The sequence below is a fragment of the Tachypleus tridentatus genome, chromosome 1 (assembly GCF_004210375.1).
Source record: "Tachypleus tridentatus isolate NWPU-2018 chromosome 1, ASM421037v1, whole genome shotgun sequence".
Classification (NCBI taxonomy): domain Eukaryota; kingdom Metazoa; phylum Arthropoda; class Merostomata; order Xiphosura; family Limulidae; genus Tachypleus; species Tachypleus tridentatus.
The window spans coordinates 152,191,162-152,208,912 of record NC_134825.1 but is presented as its reverse complement, the minus strand read 5'-3'; the positions used below and the strand labels follow the sequence as shown (position 1 = coordinate 152,208,912).

General features: G+C 30.4%; 1 protein-coding gene across 2 annotated transcripts in view; it reads right to left on the bottom strand.

The window, feature by feature from the left end:
- The window catches only part of LOC143227393 (dynamin-1-like), a 79,480-nt gene that overhangs the window by 30,147 nt on the left and 31,582 nt on the right, over positions 1-17,751 (bottom strand). For both annotated transcript variants that reach the window (XM_076458848.1, XM_076458856.1), the window contains exons 5-11: positions 16,766-16,864; positions 14,081-14,189; positions 9,934-10,128; positions 8,786-8,924; positions 6,337-6,404; positions 2,798-2,936; positions 189-346 (exon numbers count right to left, since the gene is read on the bottom strand). In XM_076458848.1, coding sequence (XP_076314963.1) covers positions 189-346; positions 2,798-2,936; positions 6,337-6,404; positions 8,786-8,924; positions 9,934-10,128; positions 14,081-14,189; positions 16,766-16,864 — 907 coding nt within the window. The remainder of the gene's footprint in view (positions 1-188; positions 347-2,797; positions 2,937-6,336; positions 6,405-8,785; positions 8,925-9,933; positions 10,129-14,080; positions 14,190-16,765; positions 16,865-17,751) is intronic.

Below are 17,751 nucleotides of genomic sequence, written 5' to 3'. Positions count from 1 at the left end.
TTTGTTTGTTGCAACAAAAAACTTCACAATGGGCTATCTGTACTTTGTCTACTGTGGAGAAGTGAATCCTGGATTTTAGCATTGTAAGTCCAGAAATTTACTGCTCACCCATCCAGATCATTATTTTACAACAATATTAGAACTTTACGTTAAGAGCCACTAGAAACATGCAAACACATCATACTAACTTGGTAAATCCCATGAAATCTTCATGATTAGTATTGATATAAGACAACTCAATTTCTACCAGAAGAGCTAGTAGTTCTTTTGTCTTCTGCTCTCTATCACTTACATGAGAAGTAATAATTCTATCTGTTTCCTCTCGTAGTCTTGGATAACGGTTCATCTGAAAATACAATCCTTTTAAAGCCCCACTACAATTTCATTCAATTATCTAAAACAGAAAATGTCAGAAGCTACAAGAAAGAAATTTAAAAGTGATGAATAAACCTAGAAATAATTTATTTGTATGTTGTATTTGTTGCAAATCAACACAAGGATCACCTTATTAGTCATTCTAAGTTTTGAAGTAATACACATGAGCTATACTTATATGACTGAATAGATGGACCTGACCATTACTTTTATAGCTCATCTCTAAGAGCATACTATTTTTCAGCAACAAGAAAAAAAACCTCGAATCCTAAAATTCACATCTGGTAGGTTAATCATTAGTCTACCTCTAACCAATGCACAAAAACATTTTAAACTGAACTGCCTCACTATTTATTATTGGTTAAATATAATTTTATTATTGTAATAAGTAGTCTGAACTTTGTACTTCAACTTGTCAAGATTACAATTTTAATTTTTTTAAAACCCATAATACATTTTATTTTTTAATTGTAGAGTTCTTAAAGAATTTTTGGCAATTTATAACCAGAGTTTCATTGAAGTTTAAGAAACAGGTTCCAAGATCTTTCATAAGGTGAACAATTGTAGTTTATTTATAAAATGAGATTTTAAGTTTTACAGTAATGCTTTTAACAGTTTTTTTTTTAAATTTTGTTTACAAAATCATGCACAATTTAAGGGCCTAAATGTCTATCATCATTGGAAAGCCAGCTTGTTACAAAGTTATCTAAAATTAAGAAATTTTATGCTCTTTTCGTTGGTTGTGGGTTTCATGGTGCAAAGCACCAAGTCTATCTGCACCAAGTTTTTATAAGATTAAAATTTAGGCTAACCATATAAAAAGGCTTACTAAAAACTTTTGAAAAATACCAAGACACTTGACTGTACATTTCACATGTTAAAATGCTTAGGATCATTTGTTTGTTTGTTAAACACAAGTGGTTATCTAGTTGTGCCAACCATGGGTATTAAAACTTTTAGTGTTATAAGTCATTAGAAAAAGTCAATAGTATTTGATATATTGCTTAAATATGTCATACAATAGTACAAAATTTCATGAAATTTTTATGAACCAGTCAAAATATTCGTTTTTGGACTTTCTGCAATTTTTAAAAAAACAAAAGCCCATAATACATGATCTTTTGTAGTGTTACATTAACAAAAATAATTAAACCACTTTATCATCAATAATACATTAATAAAATCTAGTTTATAATTGCATTGTTTACACTGAGGTTTACATGAAAAAATTGTAAATTTCTCAGTTAAGCCTAATAAAGCTTTAGTAAAATATCTAAAACTACACATGCTTGTCTTCATTTAAGATAATAACCTCACAATTATGTGGTGTTTACTTTAAGTCTAAATGAAACAAATAATGGACTCCCACTGTGATCCATTGCTTTTCACATGGCAATTACTATTTCACAGTGGGTACAAGTACAAAAGAGAACAATGAAATCATAAGATCAAATGTGAAAATTATAATAGTTGAAATTGTAAATTGGAGCTTTATCTATGATTAATACTGCAATCAATGGTGAGGAAAAAAAGTATTATTCTTCACATTTCATATATTTCAACTTTTTATTTTACTGTGCATCAATGGTTTTGTTACATTTAGAATTAAGGTAAAAGAAAAAAGGGATAAGTTGTGAAGTTTTACCAAAACATATTTTAGATATTCATTTCAAAGATTCTAAATGTTATGCAAATGGAATATGAAACCACATAATTCAAAAAAGTATTTTCATTCTTAGTATGAAATAACCTTTCATTCAGACTAAGTTGGTAAAGGGTTTTGAAATCCAAACAAACTTTTAATACAAAGGCTTTATTCAACTTTTTTTTTTCTTTCATGTATGTATGTATGTATGTGAAAAGATTTAATGTTTTAAAAACTTCCCAAATTTTGTGGAAATACATAATGTAAATTCAGAGTTACAGTATGCACAGTTTCAAAGAAATTGGCTCAGTCCAATGGGCTGATATCACTCTTAAGTGTTAAAATGATAAGATGTTCTATTATATCCTATGTAAGATAGGAGAAACTCTAATATTGTCATCAGATTTAAGACCAGAAGATTTAAGGGCAAATATGCACATAGAACATAGTGTTTCTTGCTCCACTGACTAATCAAAGTTGTCCTGGTTGAAATCTAAATGAATCCTATTTGCATATTAGAACAATTATTTTGTCATCAAGATTGCAAATCACTAGTTTTCTGTGTCAAATGACAAAAGGTTCCTGCTTTTAGTATTAAAATTAAGCTGAACAATTTTTCATGCTAGCATCCTTCACCTATATCTACCTAAATGCTGACTATTACCTTGCCTCTTAATATAACTACCTTTTATTTAAAATGTAATATTAATAAAATAATACACTACTGAAAAAAAAATGCAAGTTTAACAGAAAGACAAGATTAAAATACAAAATCACCTTTACTGTACAGTTTCTGATAATTTTCCCTAATTCATTCACTACTAAGTCAACACATTTCAAAGAAGGTTCTTGCAGCCGTTCTATCTGTTTCTTAACAATAGCTTCAAATGCCAAGTCTGGAGTAAAAAGTCCAACTCTGTGAATGGAACAAAATACAGCATTTATTTTAATTTACTAAAGCAAAGTATTTAACAATGCCAAAGCATCTAATGCTATCAGTATGGGTTGACAGATGTTTAAATTGGTGATTAAACATATCTGGTTAAAATATTCTACCTTTATTCAAACATAAATCTGAGTATGGAGTGAAAAACCCTTAGTTATTTTTAATTTTCCAAAATCCTTTGCTTATTAATAATTCATGAGAAACAGTAAAGTATAATATTTAGTATACAAAAAAACATCATATAAACATTTACTGGTATATTGTTAATTCCAGAATGTTTAACCTTTCCACACAATGAGCATAAAGCCGTACGTCGAGTTTGAAATTTTAATTACAAAGTAATTCTGAATATTTCAAAATTTTCTTTGCTCAAAAATATTTCAGAATTGATATCTTGTAATATTTATTAAATATAATTGACAAAGTAAAAATGTAAATAATGTTCACTTTTGTATTTTTCCACAACATTAACCTGTTCAGTGCCATAGACAAGATAATTTGTCCAAGCCAATCGGTAACACAGTGCCACAGACGAGTTAATTCATTCTAAATAATACCTAACTTCAACGCTAGATGTCAGGATCATACATGCATTTGATCTACTTACAAATTGTTTCACTTTCGATCCAAAATGACGTCACGAAAAAAGTTACAAAATGAAGAAGAGTTGTATTGTAGCAGCTGAAATACTTGGCAGTTAATAGGTTAAGCAGTTTCACGTGAGAAAAAAATACACTTTCAGACTATCCTTGAATTTTTCCACCCAAGCAAAGGCAGAGGTTTTTTTTTTTTTTTAAAGTTGTTAAGAAACTATTATCCTTTGAAAATATAATTAAGTTTTGTTTCTAAAGTGGATTTGCCTTGTCTGTCTCATTATTTATTATTACTATACTTCTATTTGTATTATATGTTACAAAGGTTGTACAAAAGGGTTGAGAACAATCTCTTTAAGTGAACACTTTTGAAAATAGCTACAAGTAAATTTTAAGTACCATTGAGTACAGAAGAATATAATCTTTTTTTACTACAAAGCAAAATTATTTGAAGTTTCTTAACACTCCTACGAAAAGTGGGGCCTAATAGGCCCCGAGCAACTTGAAAGGTTATATTAGGCTATTAGGCTAATAATTTTGTATTTAAATGAAACTGCCATTTAAATCCATTAATGAATGGATTAACGAGATTCCCACTGTCCCTATCTACTATCTAGCGAAACCACAGCCAGGGGAACGGGCTTGGAGAAATCAGGACTAGAAACGTCTTTTCGTAGGAGTGTTAAGAAAAAATTGGATATATTTCTTGCTGAAATAAACAACAGAATTAAGTGCGAAGTTTAAAAAGAATCAGGAACAAACAACAAATCTGGGAATTTTGTTTAGTTTCTTCAGACATTCTTTTTGTTGCTGAAAATGTTCTCATATTAAATTATAGTAAGTTCCTTCTATGACAAGACATTAGTTAGGTCTTACTAGTTTTAGTAAATATGGTAGCAATTTTAAAATAATTCAAAATATTGTAGTGACTCAAAACCTTATTCAATGAATATTATGTTTATGACACTCAAACAATGTACTTAAACAAAGTAACTTATAATTCATTGAAAATAAAGTAACTGTATTAGATATTTATTGATTTCACTAAGAATAATGTCAAAAGTACTGTTATATAGCCTGACCTGACATGAAAGGTCAGACCTTATGTCATTGATATGGTTTTTGTTTTTTTCTCAAGTTATAACCAGAAATGGTAACTACTTCAACCAGCAAAATAAAGCTTGAATAAATTTGTTAAAAATTAATCAAGTTAAAACTGTAGTAGATACATAAAATGGAATTTTCTGATCACAAGTATGAAAATGTAAATTCTATGATAAAAATAAAAAGAAGTATTGTTAATGTTTTTCTTCAGATTGAAAGTTTATCTTGCATTTCTTCAGATCAAGGATTTGCTCGTTTGTTTGGTTTTTGAATTTCACAAAAAGCTACTCAAGGGCTATCTGCACTAGCCATCCCTAATTTAGCAGTGTAAGACTAGAGGGAAGGCAACTAGTCATCACCACCCACTGCCAACTCTGTGGCTACTCTTTCAACAACAAATAGTGGGATTGACCATAACATTATAATGTCCCCATGGCCAAAAGAGTGAGCATGGTTGGTGTGATGGGGATTTAAACCCACAACCCTCAGATTACAAGTTGGACCTTAACCACCTGGCCATGCCAGACCTTCAGATCAAGGAAATAAAGAATTTATTTTAAGCCTCATTGGTCTTAGAAACCCAGAAAAAGTAACTAGCTATATGGCACTATCTACTTTGTGCATGTTACTAGTCTGTGGTCTTAGTTGCATTAGTTAAATAAATAAAACTATTTAGCATACTAGCACCATTATGGTAAGAAGAGCAAGAAAGAAAAAAAAACAAAAAGGTCACAATTACTATATTTCATGATTTTCATATATATATATTTTATATGTTATTATAAAAGTAAATAATTTGTGAAAATTAAAAACTTATTAGATTAGTTAAGAAAAAAATATTACAAATTCTTCATGAGATATGCTTGTGAGTAGAACACACATTACATCATTTAACAGGGCAACATAAGCTTCACATTCCCCAAATGATTTACAACTTGTATGGAAGGATTAACAGCAAGACAGATTCAGTTCAAGGAACAATAACATTAGCTTGAAACAGATGTAGTGTAGACTGTTACAATCCTTAAGCTATGTAGGACAACTATAGTTTTCAGTTTCAATCTGAAATCACCCTAGAAAAAATAACAGATATTTAGGTTGTTTCTTTGTGGTGGTTATGAGGTCATTCAAATTGATTGAATCTGTACAGAGTTGGGGTAAAGAAATAATAGTAAGATATTATAAAGTACTACTGGTATGTTTGATATTTACTTACTTAGATGGTTTTAGAGGTTACACAAACAAAAATTGAAAGTTTCCAAATTAGGAATAATATTTTAAATCTTAACATGAAAACCACTTTGCACTCAGAACAGTCACTTTTCCACCAGACCAGTCTTTAGTAAAAATACTTCATTAAAAAGTTTGATTTTGTGTGTAAAAACATGAGTAATGTTTATTAGAAGCTTACCAAATTTCATAAAAATGCACATACTATATTAAAAGTTATAGAATGAAAGTGCTGATGATTATTTTGTATTTATAAGGTTGGTTGCATAGTCCAATTCAGTACAGAAAGAATTAAGTGTAAATAGATTTCCATGATATGAGTTACATTATTTTATTACATTACTTAAATTCTGTACTTATAAGAATTCAATATAGTAAACATCTCTTGAGAAAGAATACTAACTCTGACTAATAACTTAAGCAAGAGAACCAGCCCTACTTACCTAATACCATGAATATTTCGAATTGCAAAAGAGATTTCTCTTCTGAGTTCTTTCTCATCAAACTCCATCTGTGAAAAATTAAATGAGGTTTATACTAAATACCACAATAAAAACTTCTAATTTTTTTTTAGAACAAATAGGTTATTCAAAAATAAAACATTCATTCTAGTGAGTAACCTATGCATTATGTAATTTGATAGGGTAATATGAGTTATACATTCATCAAGTGATTTAAAACTTGAGTGGTAATCTTTGAATATCTGCACTGGTCCAGGGAAAGAAAAATTTTCAGATAACATAAAGAGTGAATAATCAAGGCACGAGTAAATGTCATTAGTTAGCTCATTATTTCATCTATATAAAAGATCTTCACTTCCATTTTTTAATTTATAATCCTTTTTGTACTCATTATTTATTATTAGGTCACATTATCACGACAAATTCTAAAAGTTATACTGATTTGTTTTTCAAACTTCATGACTTACAGACGAATTCTATAATACTTCCCCTTTTGGTTGCCCATTTCCATTTTAGCTGAATTTAATAATCACAAACATTGGCATAAATATGCTCTTCATTTTGGAACTTTTTCTGTTATAAAACACACAAGTGCATTCCCACCCTAATCAACAACTGTGAAAAATAAGTACACGATGTTTTTATTCACGAATCAAATAAAGTTAACAAAGCCAAAAGTATTTTATATTTGTGTCTTAACAGCTAAAAATAAAAGACATAAGCTAGGCTTGAACCAACCAACTCACAATCTAAAGGCAAACCAGATCTTGCATGCAAAAACCCTGGATAATGTGCAACATCTAAACTTTTGCAACAAAACATTAGGTTCCGAGTGACGATTTCTCCAAAACCTGTAAACTGTCATTGTACAACTAGTTATAATTTTAAAAAATAAAATTACATATTTCAGAGAAGAGAAAAACTACAAATAATGAAGGACCATGGATAATGGAGGCATGAATAATTGAAACACTTGTTTATTAGTAGACATGGTTCAAAGGTCAATAAAATAATCAAATTTATGTATAAATAGATGGATGTATACAAGTTTAAAGCTTTTAAGGATAAACAAATGTAGTTTCATGCTATAACTTGAAGTCACTACAGAAAGAAGAAAGGGTACTTTAGATTTTCTTTGAATTTCGTTTGGTGGTTACATAGTCAGTAAAATTAAAAAACAAAACAATGCTTTAATAAAAAAAAACATTTAACATTTATTTAGGAAGTTTTAGAGATTTTTCAGATGAAGAAAAAGTATTTTCAACCTTAACATAAAAATTACTTTCTACTTAAAACAGTCACCATTGACTCAATGTATTAATGGAGAAATTTGTAGTGAAAATGCTTTATTAAAAAATTCTGATTTTTTTGTCTACAAATGACTCTTAATGATTATCCAAGGCCTGAAAAAAAGTTCTGAAGATAAACTACATATATTAGGAATTACAGTATGGAAAATACAAAGGTCAATCTGGGGTCACATGAATGGTCATTTCGGCAAAGCTCGTAGCAAGAAATCTAATTAGATGATCATTAAGAAACCAAGGTAATTGAAATTTTCTACATCTATAAATAACTATCTTTAAAGCTGTATCTTTTTAATGCACACAGTTTGCAGAATTGTAGATTTCTCTGCATAAAAATTCCAATTTCATTGAATGGTGTGCCACCTATAAAATTTATATAGTGGTTTCTCAACCTGATGCATTCCAACTGTTGGATTTGTTGAGGAAAAAACTAGCTGTTCAGTTGCTTTGGCCAACTAAGCTACCATGTTTCATCTTTGTAAATTTCAGTTTTAACTTAATTTGTTATGAAGAACAAAATTTGGTAGGAATCTTTAGGATATACCAATCAGCTTGCAAAGTTCAGAATCTTTTGATTCTTTGCGAACTTGCTAAAATAACTATTCTATATTATATGGTGAAAATTTAACTTTGTAACACAAGCTGAAGAAGTTTAGACAGTTAAAGCATCAACATAATTAATAGGTTCATGGGTTCCAAAACTGCCCAATCTCTATTTTCATTTCTTCAACAATTTTTTTATTTCACAGAGAAGATCACCTTATAACTATACTTAAACCATTGAAGTGAATTCTTCCACAAAAGGCCAACTGCTTAGCCCTACATTTCATATTGAAATGACATGAAAAACAACAATTTACAGCAATTGAGATGTACAAGCTATCCCAATTTTGGATTTCAATCTGACTTGAATATGTCTTAAGTTGTCAAACAAAAGAAACATCTAACAAAAACTTTTGAATTCAACTAGCTTATAAACTATCATCAACAGAAGGGACAAAAACAAATTCAAATGTCCAAAGTAGCATATGGTTATTATAACAGACACACTAATGAAATATTGCATAATCGTCATATACAAACCTGTTCAACTTAAACAATGATTATCATCATGCACAACTTACTTTAACAATTTCAAAAGGAAATCGTTCATGAAATAAGCGGTTGATTTTTGCTCCACCCGATAATTCATTGGTATTGATGATAGTGGAGCCAGAGCCCTCTATGTTCTGTTCAAACTGTGACTGTAACTGTTGGATTATCCTGCATAAAAATAAGAAAAACTAAGAACTTTCTAAACATGACTCATATAATAAATCTTTATTTAGAAAACCACATAATACTGCCTTTAAAAACAGTCAAAATATAAAAATGTTTTCATACCTAATGCAACTAAGTATGTTTCATTATATATCTCCAAGTCAAGCATTGAATTATGGCTTGTAATAATCATCTTAATTAAAATGTGTTAATTCAAACAATTGTGGATACAAATGGTTCATTAACTATATTCATCTAATGAAATAATTAACAAACAGTACCCATGGAAACAACAGCTCTTTCCAATAAGAGCAAGCATTTGATCTTAATTTTTCAGATTTATAAAAATTCAACTTCTAATATTTGTTTTGAGATTAGTAAAAACCTGTATATAACTGAAATTACATGTACAAGAATGTGTAATGTATTCCCAGAATTTGATTCGCTTCAAACCTTTTACTAAATCTTCAAAAGTATTGTTTATTGTTTCTCTCTTAAATTATTCTTGGCTGCAAGAGAAAAAAATATCTTGTAGGAACATACATGATTGCATTACAGATTCAATTTTTTTTCTTATTAGTTTCAAATATTTGAAACTTTTTTCTGTGTGTTCTAATAATCTTCAAACAATTTTCAAGACAAGTAGACACAAAATTACAGAAGTATAGATTCATTTTTTTTAGATGTTTTAGATGTAGTCTTTAAGCATATGTTAAAAAAAACATTCCTTTAAAATTACCAAGCCAACGAATTATGACAGATCAGTGGAAAAGAAAAACCCTCCAGAAAGTTTTAAGTAGATAATAAACTTTCACTTAGAATAAAAATGCCTGTTTTTGAAGCCAAATGTACACATTTTTCCATATGTTAATTCATAAAACACATGATCCTTGCTGTGCCTTATATACAATAGTTTGGACTAGATACCTCAATTGATTTAATACAAATAAGTGCAACAAAACAGACTACTTCAAGATAATTTTAAGTGTTTAGTTGTAAAAACACAACCTACTGTAACATGGCCTTAGCTTTCCGTGATGGGTCATCTGGAGAAAAGTTCTTGTATTCTTCAACTTCTTTTTCCATTGAAAGCATTTGTTTCTGCAGCCGATCTCTCAGTGCTGGAAGGGTGTCTCGAATATGATTGGTTAATTGCTGATTTAGCACCTGCTGAAGGTAAGGAGTTCCCATACGGTCTGCCATGTGTCTATAAATAATAAAATGGATATCAACTATAGTAATACATGCAGCATTTGATAAATAGAGTATAATTGCTAAGTAATATAAATATGCACTAGTAACACTGTATTGAGTTCATAAGCTGGTCTTAGGAAAAATCTAATGATAAATGGTGATGATCAATTTTAAGTATCCAAAACAAATGATATCTTGGATTAGACATATAAAGTTAAGCTTAACTGTAAATACACGACAGCAAAACGTTAGTGGGTAATGACTATATAATACAAAAGGAAAACAGTAAGTGACAAAAACAAAACAATATTTAGTTATAAATTACAAAATTAAAAGTTACCATATACTCTAATATTCCAAGCAACAATTACTGTGTAGACAATATTCATGGATTCTTTGTTTCCAAAATAAATATCCACATGACTAAACACCTAAGCTACAAACTCTTTCATATTACTGTGTTTTTCAAGCCTTTAATGTTCAACACACACACACACACACACACACTGAATAGTATATTTCACTATTATGTATTGAAGTTTTTAACCCTACTATTTTTCGAACTAACTATACACCTATTATGACCTTCACTTATTATTAGTTGAATCATCTATCATCACAATAACAGCTTAATTTTAGCAAGACACCAGAATATATCTTGTACAATTAGAGCCCATCTGTTGGTGAATAGGTCTGTAACTGGGTCTCAAATGTCTTAGGTTCATGCCAAAAATAAGATCCACTGTCTGTGCTAACTGTAGATATTTTGGCATTTTATAAAATCAAAGGGCATATCTCCTGTCTCACAACATTCCCTACAGCAGTACATCACCTCTGGTAGCTGGCATTCTTCTAGCAGACCAGTCAGATCAAGTGCTTCACACAACTTTCTCCATAATTTTACATGCTTTCAGGAGTAAAAAGGTAAAACATGACTCAGACAATATTATATATTTTTAATCACTTGTTTTTCACATTTTATGGACTAATGAAAAGAAACTGTTTTCCTGAGCCATCATCCTCTACAGGGGTCTGCAAGCTGGATCTAGCCAGCAAGCCAAAATCACCCGGCCTTCAGTCTCCAGATGAAATATCACACTCACCTGGCCCAAAGTGATCCTAAAAAGAATTCAACTTTGTAACTTAATATGGCCCTCCATCCACTCACAGACATGGCCTCCGGCCTCTGTGCAGAAAGAGGTTGCCGACCCCTGATCTACTGTATAACTTTTTTTTTTTAATACTATCCTTAACACAGTGGTAGAAAACAGATAAAAAAGAAAACACTGAAAATACCATAAAAATGATATACAGTACGACATTTTACACACTTTATACGTCTGGCTAATTACTGTTTTCTTAATTAGTCACAAGCAATTAACCATAAAATCTTTGCTTGCCAGTTCTGAAAGACAACAAGGACAAATGTCTTTGAACAACTAGTCAAAAAATGGTCTTTTACAATAATGCTCCTAATAAATGGGCATTGCACATCATGTTTCTTTGAAAGTCAGGGAAAGAACCTTGATCTTTTTCTCCTTGAAAGCATTTTTTCTCTGCCAAATGCTCCTGTCAGTCAAAATAACTGTTCATTATTCTTGTATCTTAAAAGTATATTAATTCAGCAATATTTATTAATAGCAAACTTCAGAAATATAGATTTATCTTTCATAAAAACTCTAGAATAACATGAAGAAAAATAACTTCCCACAAGCTTGAGAATCCAATTTAAAACCTAACCTTTGTTTTCTCTAATTAAATTTGTATATATACATATTCATTTGTGCTCAACAGTGAATAAAGAAAATGTTATTTATACAGTTAAGAAAGCATGCATGTGACATGTGCAACAAAAGCTGTAAGATGTTCCATGTTTACTGCAGGGACTGAATCCCAAATTTTAATGCTTACTGCTGAAGTACCAGGTAGAATAACATTTCTGATGCAATTATGTTTGTCATTTAAAAGTTCATAAACATGAAAAATTTGTAGATGTTTGCACAACCAATTTTTTGATGGAAAAAAATTAAAAACAAATAGCTTCTAATATTCATACTTCTGGGTGATACCTTGCTTTGGTAATTTAAATCAATCAGGTATTTTACAATCATTTTTTAAAATTCATATATCCGTCACATTTATTTGAATACACAAATTAAACAAATTCTACATGTAAAGCTTCATAGTTCCTTATATAAACTTTACCACATCATTCATTTTGAACTAATCAAGAGTCTACAGTGTACAAAATTAGTTAAAGTTATTTTAGAAAAAACACAAAAATTTGTTTGTTTAGAATTAAGCACAAAGCTACACAATGGGCTACCTGTGCTCTGCCTACTGTGGACATCGAAACCCAGTTTTTAGCAGTGCAAATCTGCAGAGATACTACTGTGCCACTGGAGGACTTTACTTAAAGTAAATTTGTTTTCTGGTAATTTACCAGTCAAACTTAACTTTCATAAAAATCTGATGATTTTTACATCTATTTCATTCAAAAATGTTCATGTTGGCTTTTTTTTTTTTTTAGCAAGTTTACTTTTTTTTCTGTTAGGATATTTAAAACTTTATTAAAAATTTGAATTACAGTATACTACACTGTTGTACAATTAAACATACTTTTGTTTTTTGCTGGTTGTTTTCTAAACCAATATCTAGAGGTACCTATCCCATCAAATATGTGAAACTGTAGTGATACTTAGATTTGTATAACTACAGAAGCTAACATTTTCTCAAATTGCTGACACTATAACTATTACTTGACTGCTAGGGTTTCCTTCATTTACCCATCTTAGCTCTGGCCTCAATTTTTCTCGTTTGCTCTAGGCCTTTATTCCACACTTAACTGCACATAGCAATATCTGTCACATGACCTATGCCCATGCACCCTTTATCCTAGTGCTGTATTATAACCATCTCAATCAGGTAAATATTATCATATTTTTTGATCCAATCTGCAGTATTTAACACCAGCTTTAGTGGAGTGGGAGTGTGAGTAGAAGTGAGTATTATATGTAATACATCTTTGACTTAAGAAAATGTTAATTTCCAAAACATACGTACAGCTACTCACACTAGAGCTAGAATAACACATTGATATGGTGGAGGGGGCCAGTGAGGGTATTATCTATATAAAAAGCATCTGCACAGATGTACTGTACTAGTAGTAACCAGAAGTCCATGGAACTGTGTGTGCACTGGCCTAGGGAAAAGAAATGATGAGAAAAACTCAGGTAATTGAGCATAACACATATGGTGCTGATAGTAGTCTGAAAAATAGAGCTTTGAATTGCTGCATCTGACCTTTGTACCCAAAATGCATATAATGGCAGGATGCAGCTGTTATGGAAACATGCAGAGAGAGATAATAAATATCGAACTTGATAATATTATTTGAAATGAGGTGCTTATATACAGTACCAGGATAGAGGGTTCACTGACAGAGATGAAAGTGTCACATGGCAGATATCACCAAGGGCAGTTAAGTGGGGAATAAATGACTGAAACAATTGACAAAAATTCAGATCAATGCTTAGATGGACAAAGGAAGGAAATGTTAGTAATTGAGTAATAGCTGTTGTGTGAGTAGAGATAATATGTTTTGAAAACTGCATATTTCAATTTAACAGCACATCAGATCACTCTGAAGCTTCTTACTGAATCTTATATTACTTCATCTTATCAAAATGTTTTTTCATGGCAACAATATGGCTGCAAGTTCACTGGTCTGCGTTTTCCAAGATTTAATGTGCAAGTGAGATTTTAAAATAATCTGGGAAGCTGTTTATGGTTCTGTTGGTCACAAATATAAATACATTGCACACGCTAATTTTTATGAAATATTTAACAAGACATAACAGACCCCTCCCACATCTGGTATGTTTGCTTAACATGGATACATAACTGAAATAATTTTCTCAGATGATAAACATTTGTTTAACTTAGGTGTATGGTTATAAACATACCTGTATGAAGGATGACTTAAGAAAAATCTTCTTTCAGCTTCCATGGCTGCCTTGATATCTTTTCTTCCTTCAATATCTTTTTGGCTTCTGTTCACTACTCCAATATAACCTGAAACCAAATATAAATTTTAGTTACATTTCATAACATATAAAAAGGGTATTCAGAAGTTACATTAACAAACTGACAACTTGCGTGAGTAAACTTGTTAACAGAATTTATCAACTCTTTGCACATGTTCTACTGCTCTGGTCCCCAATTACTTTTTGCTAAGGACTGATCGATTGATATGACCAGAAAGGGATAAGGGTGGCACAAGTGAATGGTTTCATTTCATATCCAAAAATGTCTACTTTGAAGTATTTCGGTTGTTACATATTTAATGATTGAATACATATAAAATCTCTATAATAAATTGCTCTCAAGCAATTTTAAAAGGAGAGAATATGTAACCAGAGCTCAGATTTTCAGAACCAGCAGCTCACCTGTTGAGGATAAGAGGTGTACTGTTTGAAACCTAAAAATGGAACAATCTTTTGTTTAATCTTTCAGGTTCTCCAAAGTAGTTCATATAAAAATAATATATTCTCACAGTTCAACTAATGTACAGAAAGTGATATATGCAGGAAAACAGCAGGGCAATCAATTGTAATATATATTACCTCTATGCCAAATTTTTATTGAAAGCTTTTACATTCTACTAATATCTAAAAATGTATTACTTAATATTACCGTACCAACTTTTATATGTACACTCTTCATAATAACCAAAAATGATGTAACTAAAGATTATTACACATTGTTACAGTAATTAAATAAAATTATTTATAAATTATGTTCTTTCACTTGTCATTTAACATTCAGATTACACTTTTGTCATATTTAAAACTGCTTGTTCTACCATAAGACTACAACATTACTATAACGTAAAGAAGACTTTGTAATATCTAACACAAGCATTACATCATACATTATAATAATTATCAAATTATGTAATACTTTCACGTTTATTTTTATTTTCATGTTACACAAACGGAAAATGCATGTGTATACGGCTTACCAACAAAGTAAATAAACATTTCAACTATCAAAAACCAACCACTCCCACAATTTCAATGTTCAATAATTGTGATGAATAAGTAGCTTGGTAAACACCACAGAATGAAAATAGCCATGTCATGAATTAATCACATGTTCATGTATAATAGTTCTGCAATGAGAGAGTAGTAAACATCAGCAGTACTGACAATTAATTTGAATACTGTTGTACACAATGAATTGGGTGACAGCATAATTCCAAATGTATTAGAAAACAGTTACTACATGATCTAAGTACTGAAAACCACAATGGGATAACAGTTTCAGCTAATAATAAAAACTGGAAAAAATGACCCATGTCGAATAGTCATTATTTTTGCAAACCAAGCACAAGTTTGACCCCAGACCAGGCCATCAGAAGTATTTTTAAGCAGTGGCTACTATGGTATAGTAGCTGGACAGAAGTAAATGGTCAGACAATATCATGTGTATTAACAACAGTGGGCATCACACATGCACACTTATCTTCCTGCTTTATGGAACACTGTTGTTTTTTCAGATAAGTCCATGTTTGCTTAATTCTTAGACAGTGGACTCACCTGTGTTTGGAAATTATCCTTCCAAGAACTTTTGTTAAACCATTATGGTCACATTTCCCCATTACAGTGTGACATTTTGGCAGTTGAATAACCACTAGGGAACAGGTCACTACTTTTTCATACCTTTTATGTACAATACTTGATACAAGGTCTTACACCTGTCCATGCCAATGACCAGATTAACTGACCAGGTTGTGTTTTCACACAAGATGAACCTCTTGTTCATTCAAATAAAAAACAATGGCTTAATATCAAGACATTACCACTCTCATTTGGCTGGACTAACTACAAGATACACATATTACTGAGCATATGGTGTCTATCACTGATCATTTTCTGCAAAGTACCCCAAACAATCAATGCCTTTGGACACCCTCACCCATGTTCTTCATCAGGAATGGGACACAGTCCCACAAGCACAGATTTTAGATATTGTTTTACCCTTCACTTCTTACTTGTTGATTTAATAAAGTAACATTATTTTTGGAGTAGGTGTTCTTACTAGCAAACTGCATATATCATGCTATGCAACAGATTATGGTTTATTTTTGAGGTTTAAATCAGCTTCTCCTATTTTCACTTAGTTTTCACTCATTATTTACGTAGTACATGTTGGTACTTACAAGACATTTTAATACTAAACATAAATGGCTTTACAACACCAAAGTGTTGTCATTAAATAAAAATCTATATCTATTACAACCAGTTCAGTTTCCACATTGTCTTAAACAACAAATATAAAAGGATGAAACTTGTTACACATCTGAGACAAATTTATCTTTCAGTTATAAAATATCATCTATTTTGTTCCTATCAAACTATGCACTGTCTTCAAATGCATTTTTTAAGGTACATCATCAGACAAAAAAAAAGTTTCTCAGTTTTTAACATTATTCTGATTTTGCTATTAAGAAAAGTATTACTCATTAACCAATTACGAAAACAAAAATTGTAGTTTTTAAAACTCTAAAAACATATTCTTTACTTCTGACTTCATATGCAATTTCATAAAAACACTTTGCAATTAAAATTAACTGTGAAGCTTCTTACCCCTACGAAGTGGGAGGATCTTATTCTCTAAAATATCTTTGGCATCTGTTCCTTCATCCATCAGATCTAGCTTTGTAAGGACACCAATTGTTCGTAGACCTAAACATCATTGTTAAGAAAAACAAAAGACAAAGGAAATCTTCAAACTGTCTACTTCTTATGTCTGTATTGTATCAAATGATTTTCCTTAGGTTATTGAGACATAAGAATGAAAAATTTACATTTAATTCTCTTAGAACAATTATGGTTTTTCATGCAAAGAATTGCTCAGTACTAAAATGAAGTAACTTTTACAATCACTTTCTCAAAAAGGCAAAATAGTTTTTCTCAGTTTAATCCACTAATCTACAAAACACCTCTCTAAATATTAGATGATAGTGATACAAGTCTAAATTTTTCAACTACTGTAGTATCCCAGTCTTCAGTCATGCGTGATTATTCCAATTATTTATTACTTCATCTTATATAACAGGCATGTTTAAAACCATAAAAGCATATATGATAATATAAACGTAAAGAAACTGTTGCAAAATCAAATCTCTAAAAATTATAATATTGTGAAGTGCTTATCCTTAAGTAGCCTGCAAGCTTTCTTCATTATGAAGGCTTAATATAATTACATGAATTTCCCAGTAGCAGTTGACTACTTCTAACAGCATATGTTTAGATGAACAGACCTTAAAATAAACATATATGGTCCATAAGTGAGCTCATACAAAAACCTTTCTGTTCCTTGTACCTACAGAAATAAAATATTAACTTGGAAATTTCATAAATATAAGAATTGTAGAATTGCAAAAAACTGCACAAAGAAAACAACTTACACCAATATTGAAGTGATTAGGTATATACAAAAAAGTACAGATTTATTTAATTAATAATGCCAAACACTGGATTAAAATAATTAGAAAAATTAACAAATCACAATAAATAAGACCCCATTTTTTCATCAGAAATTTCAGCCATAAGTCATGATGTTTTCATAA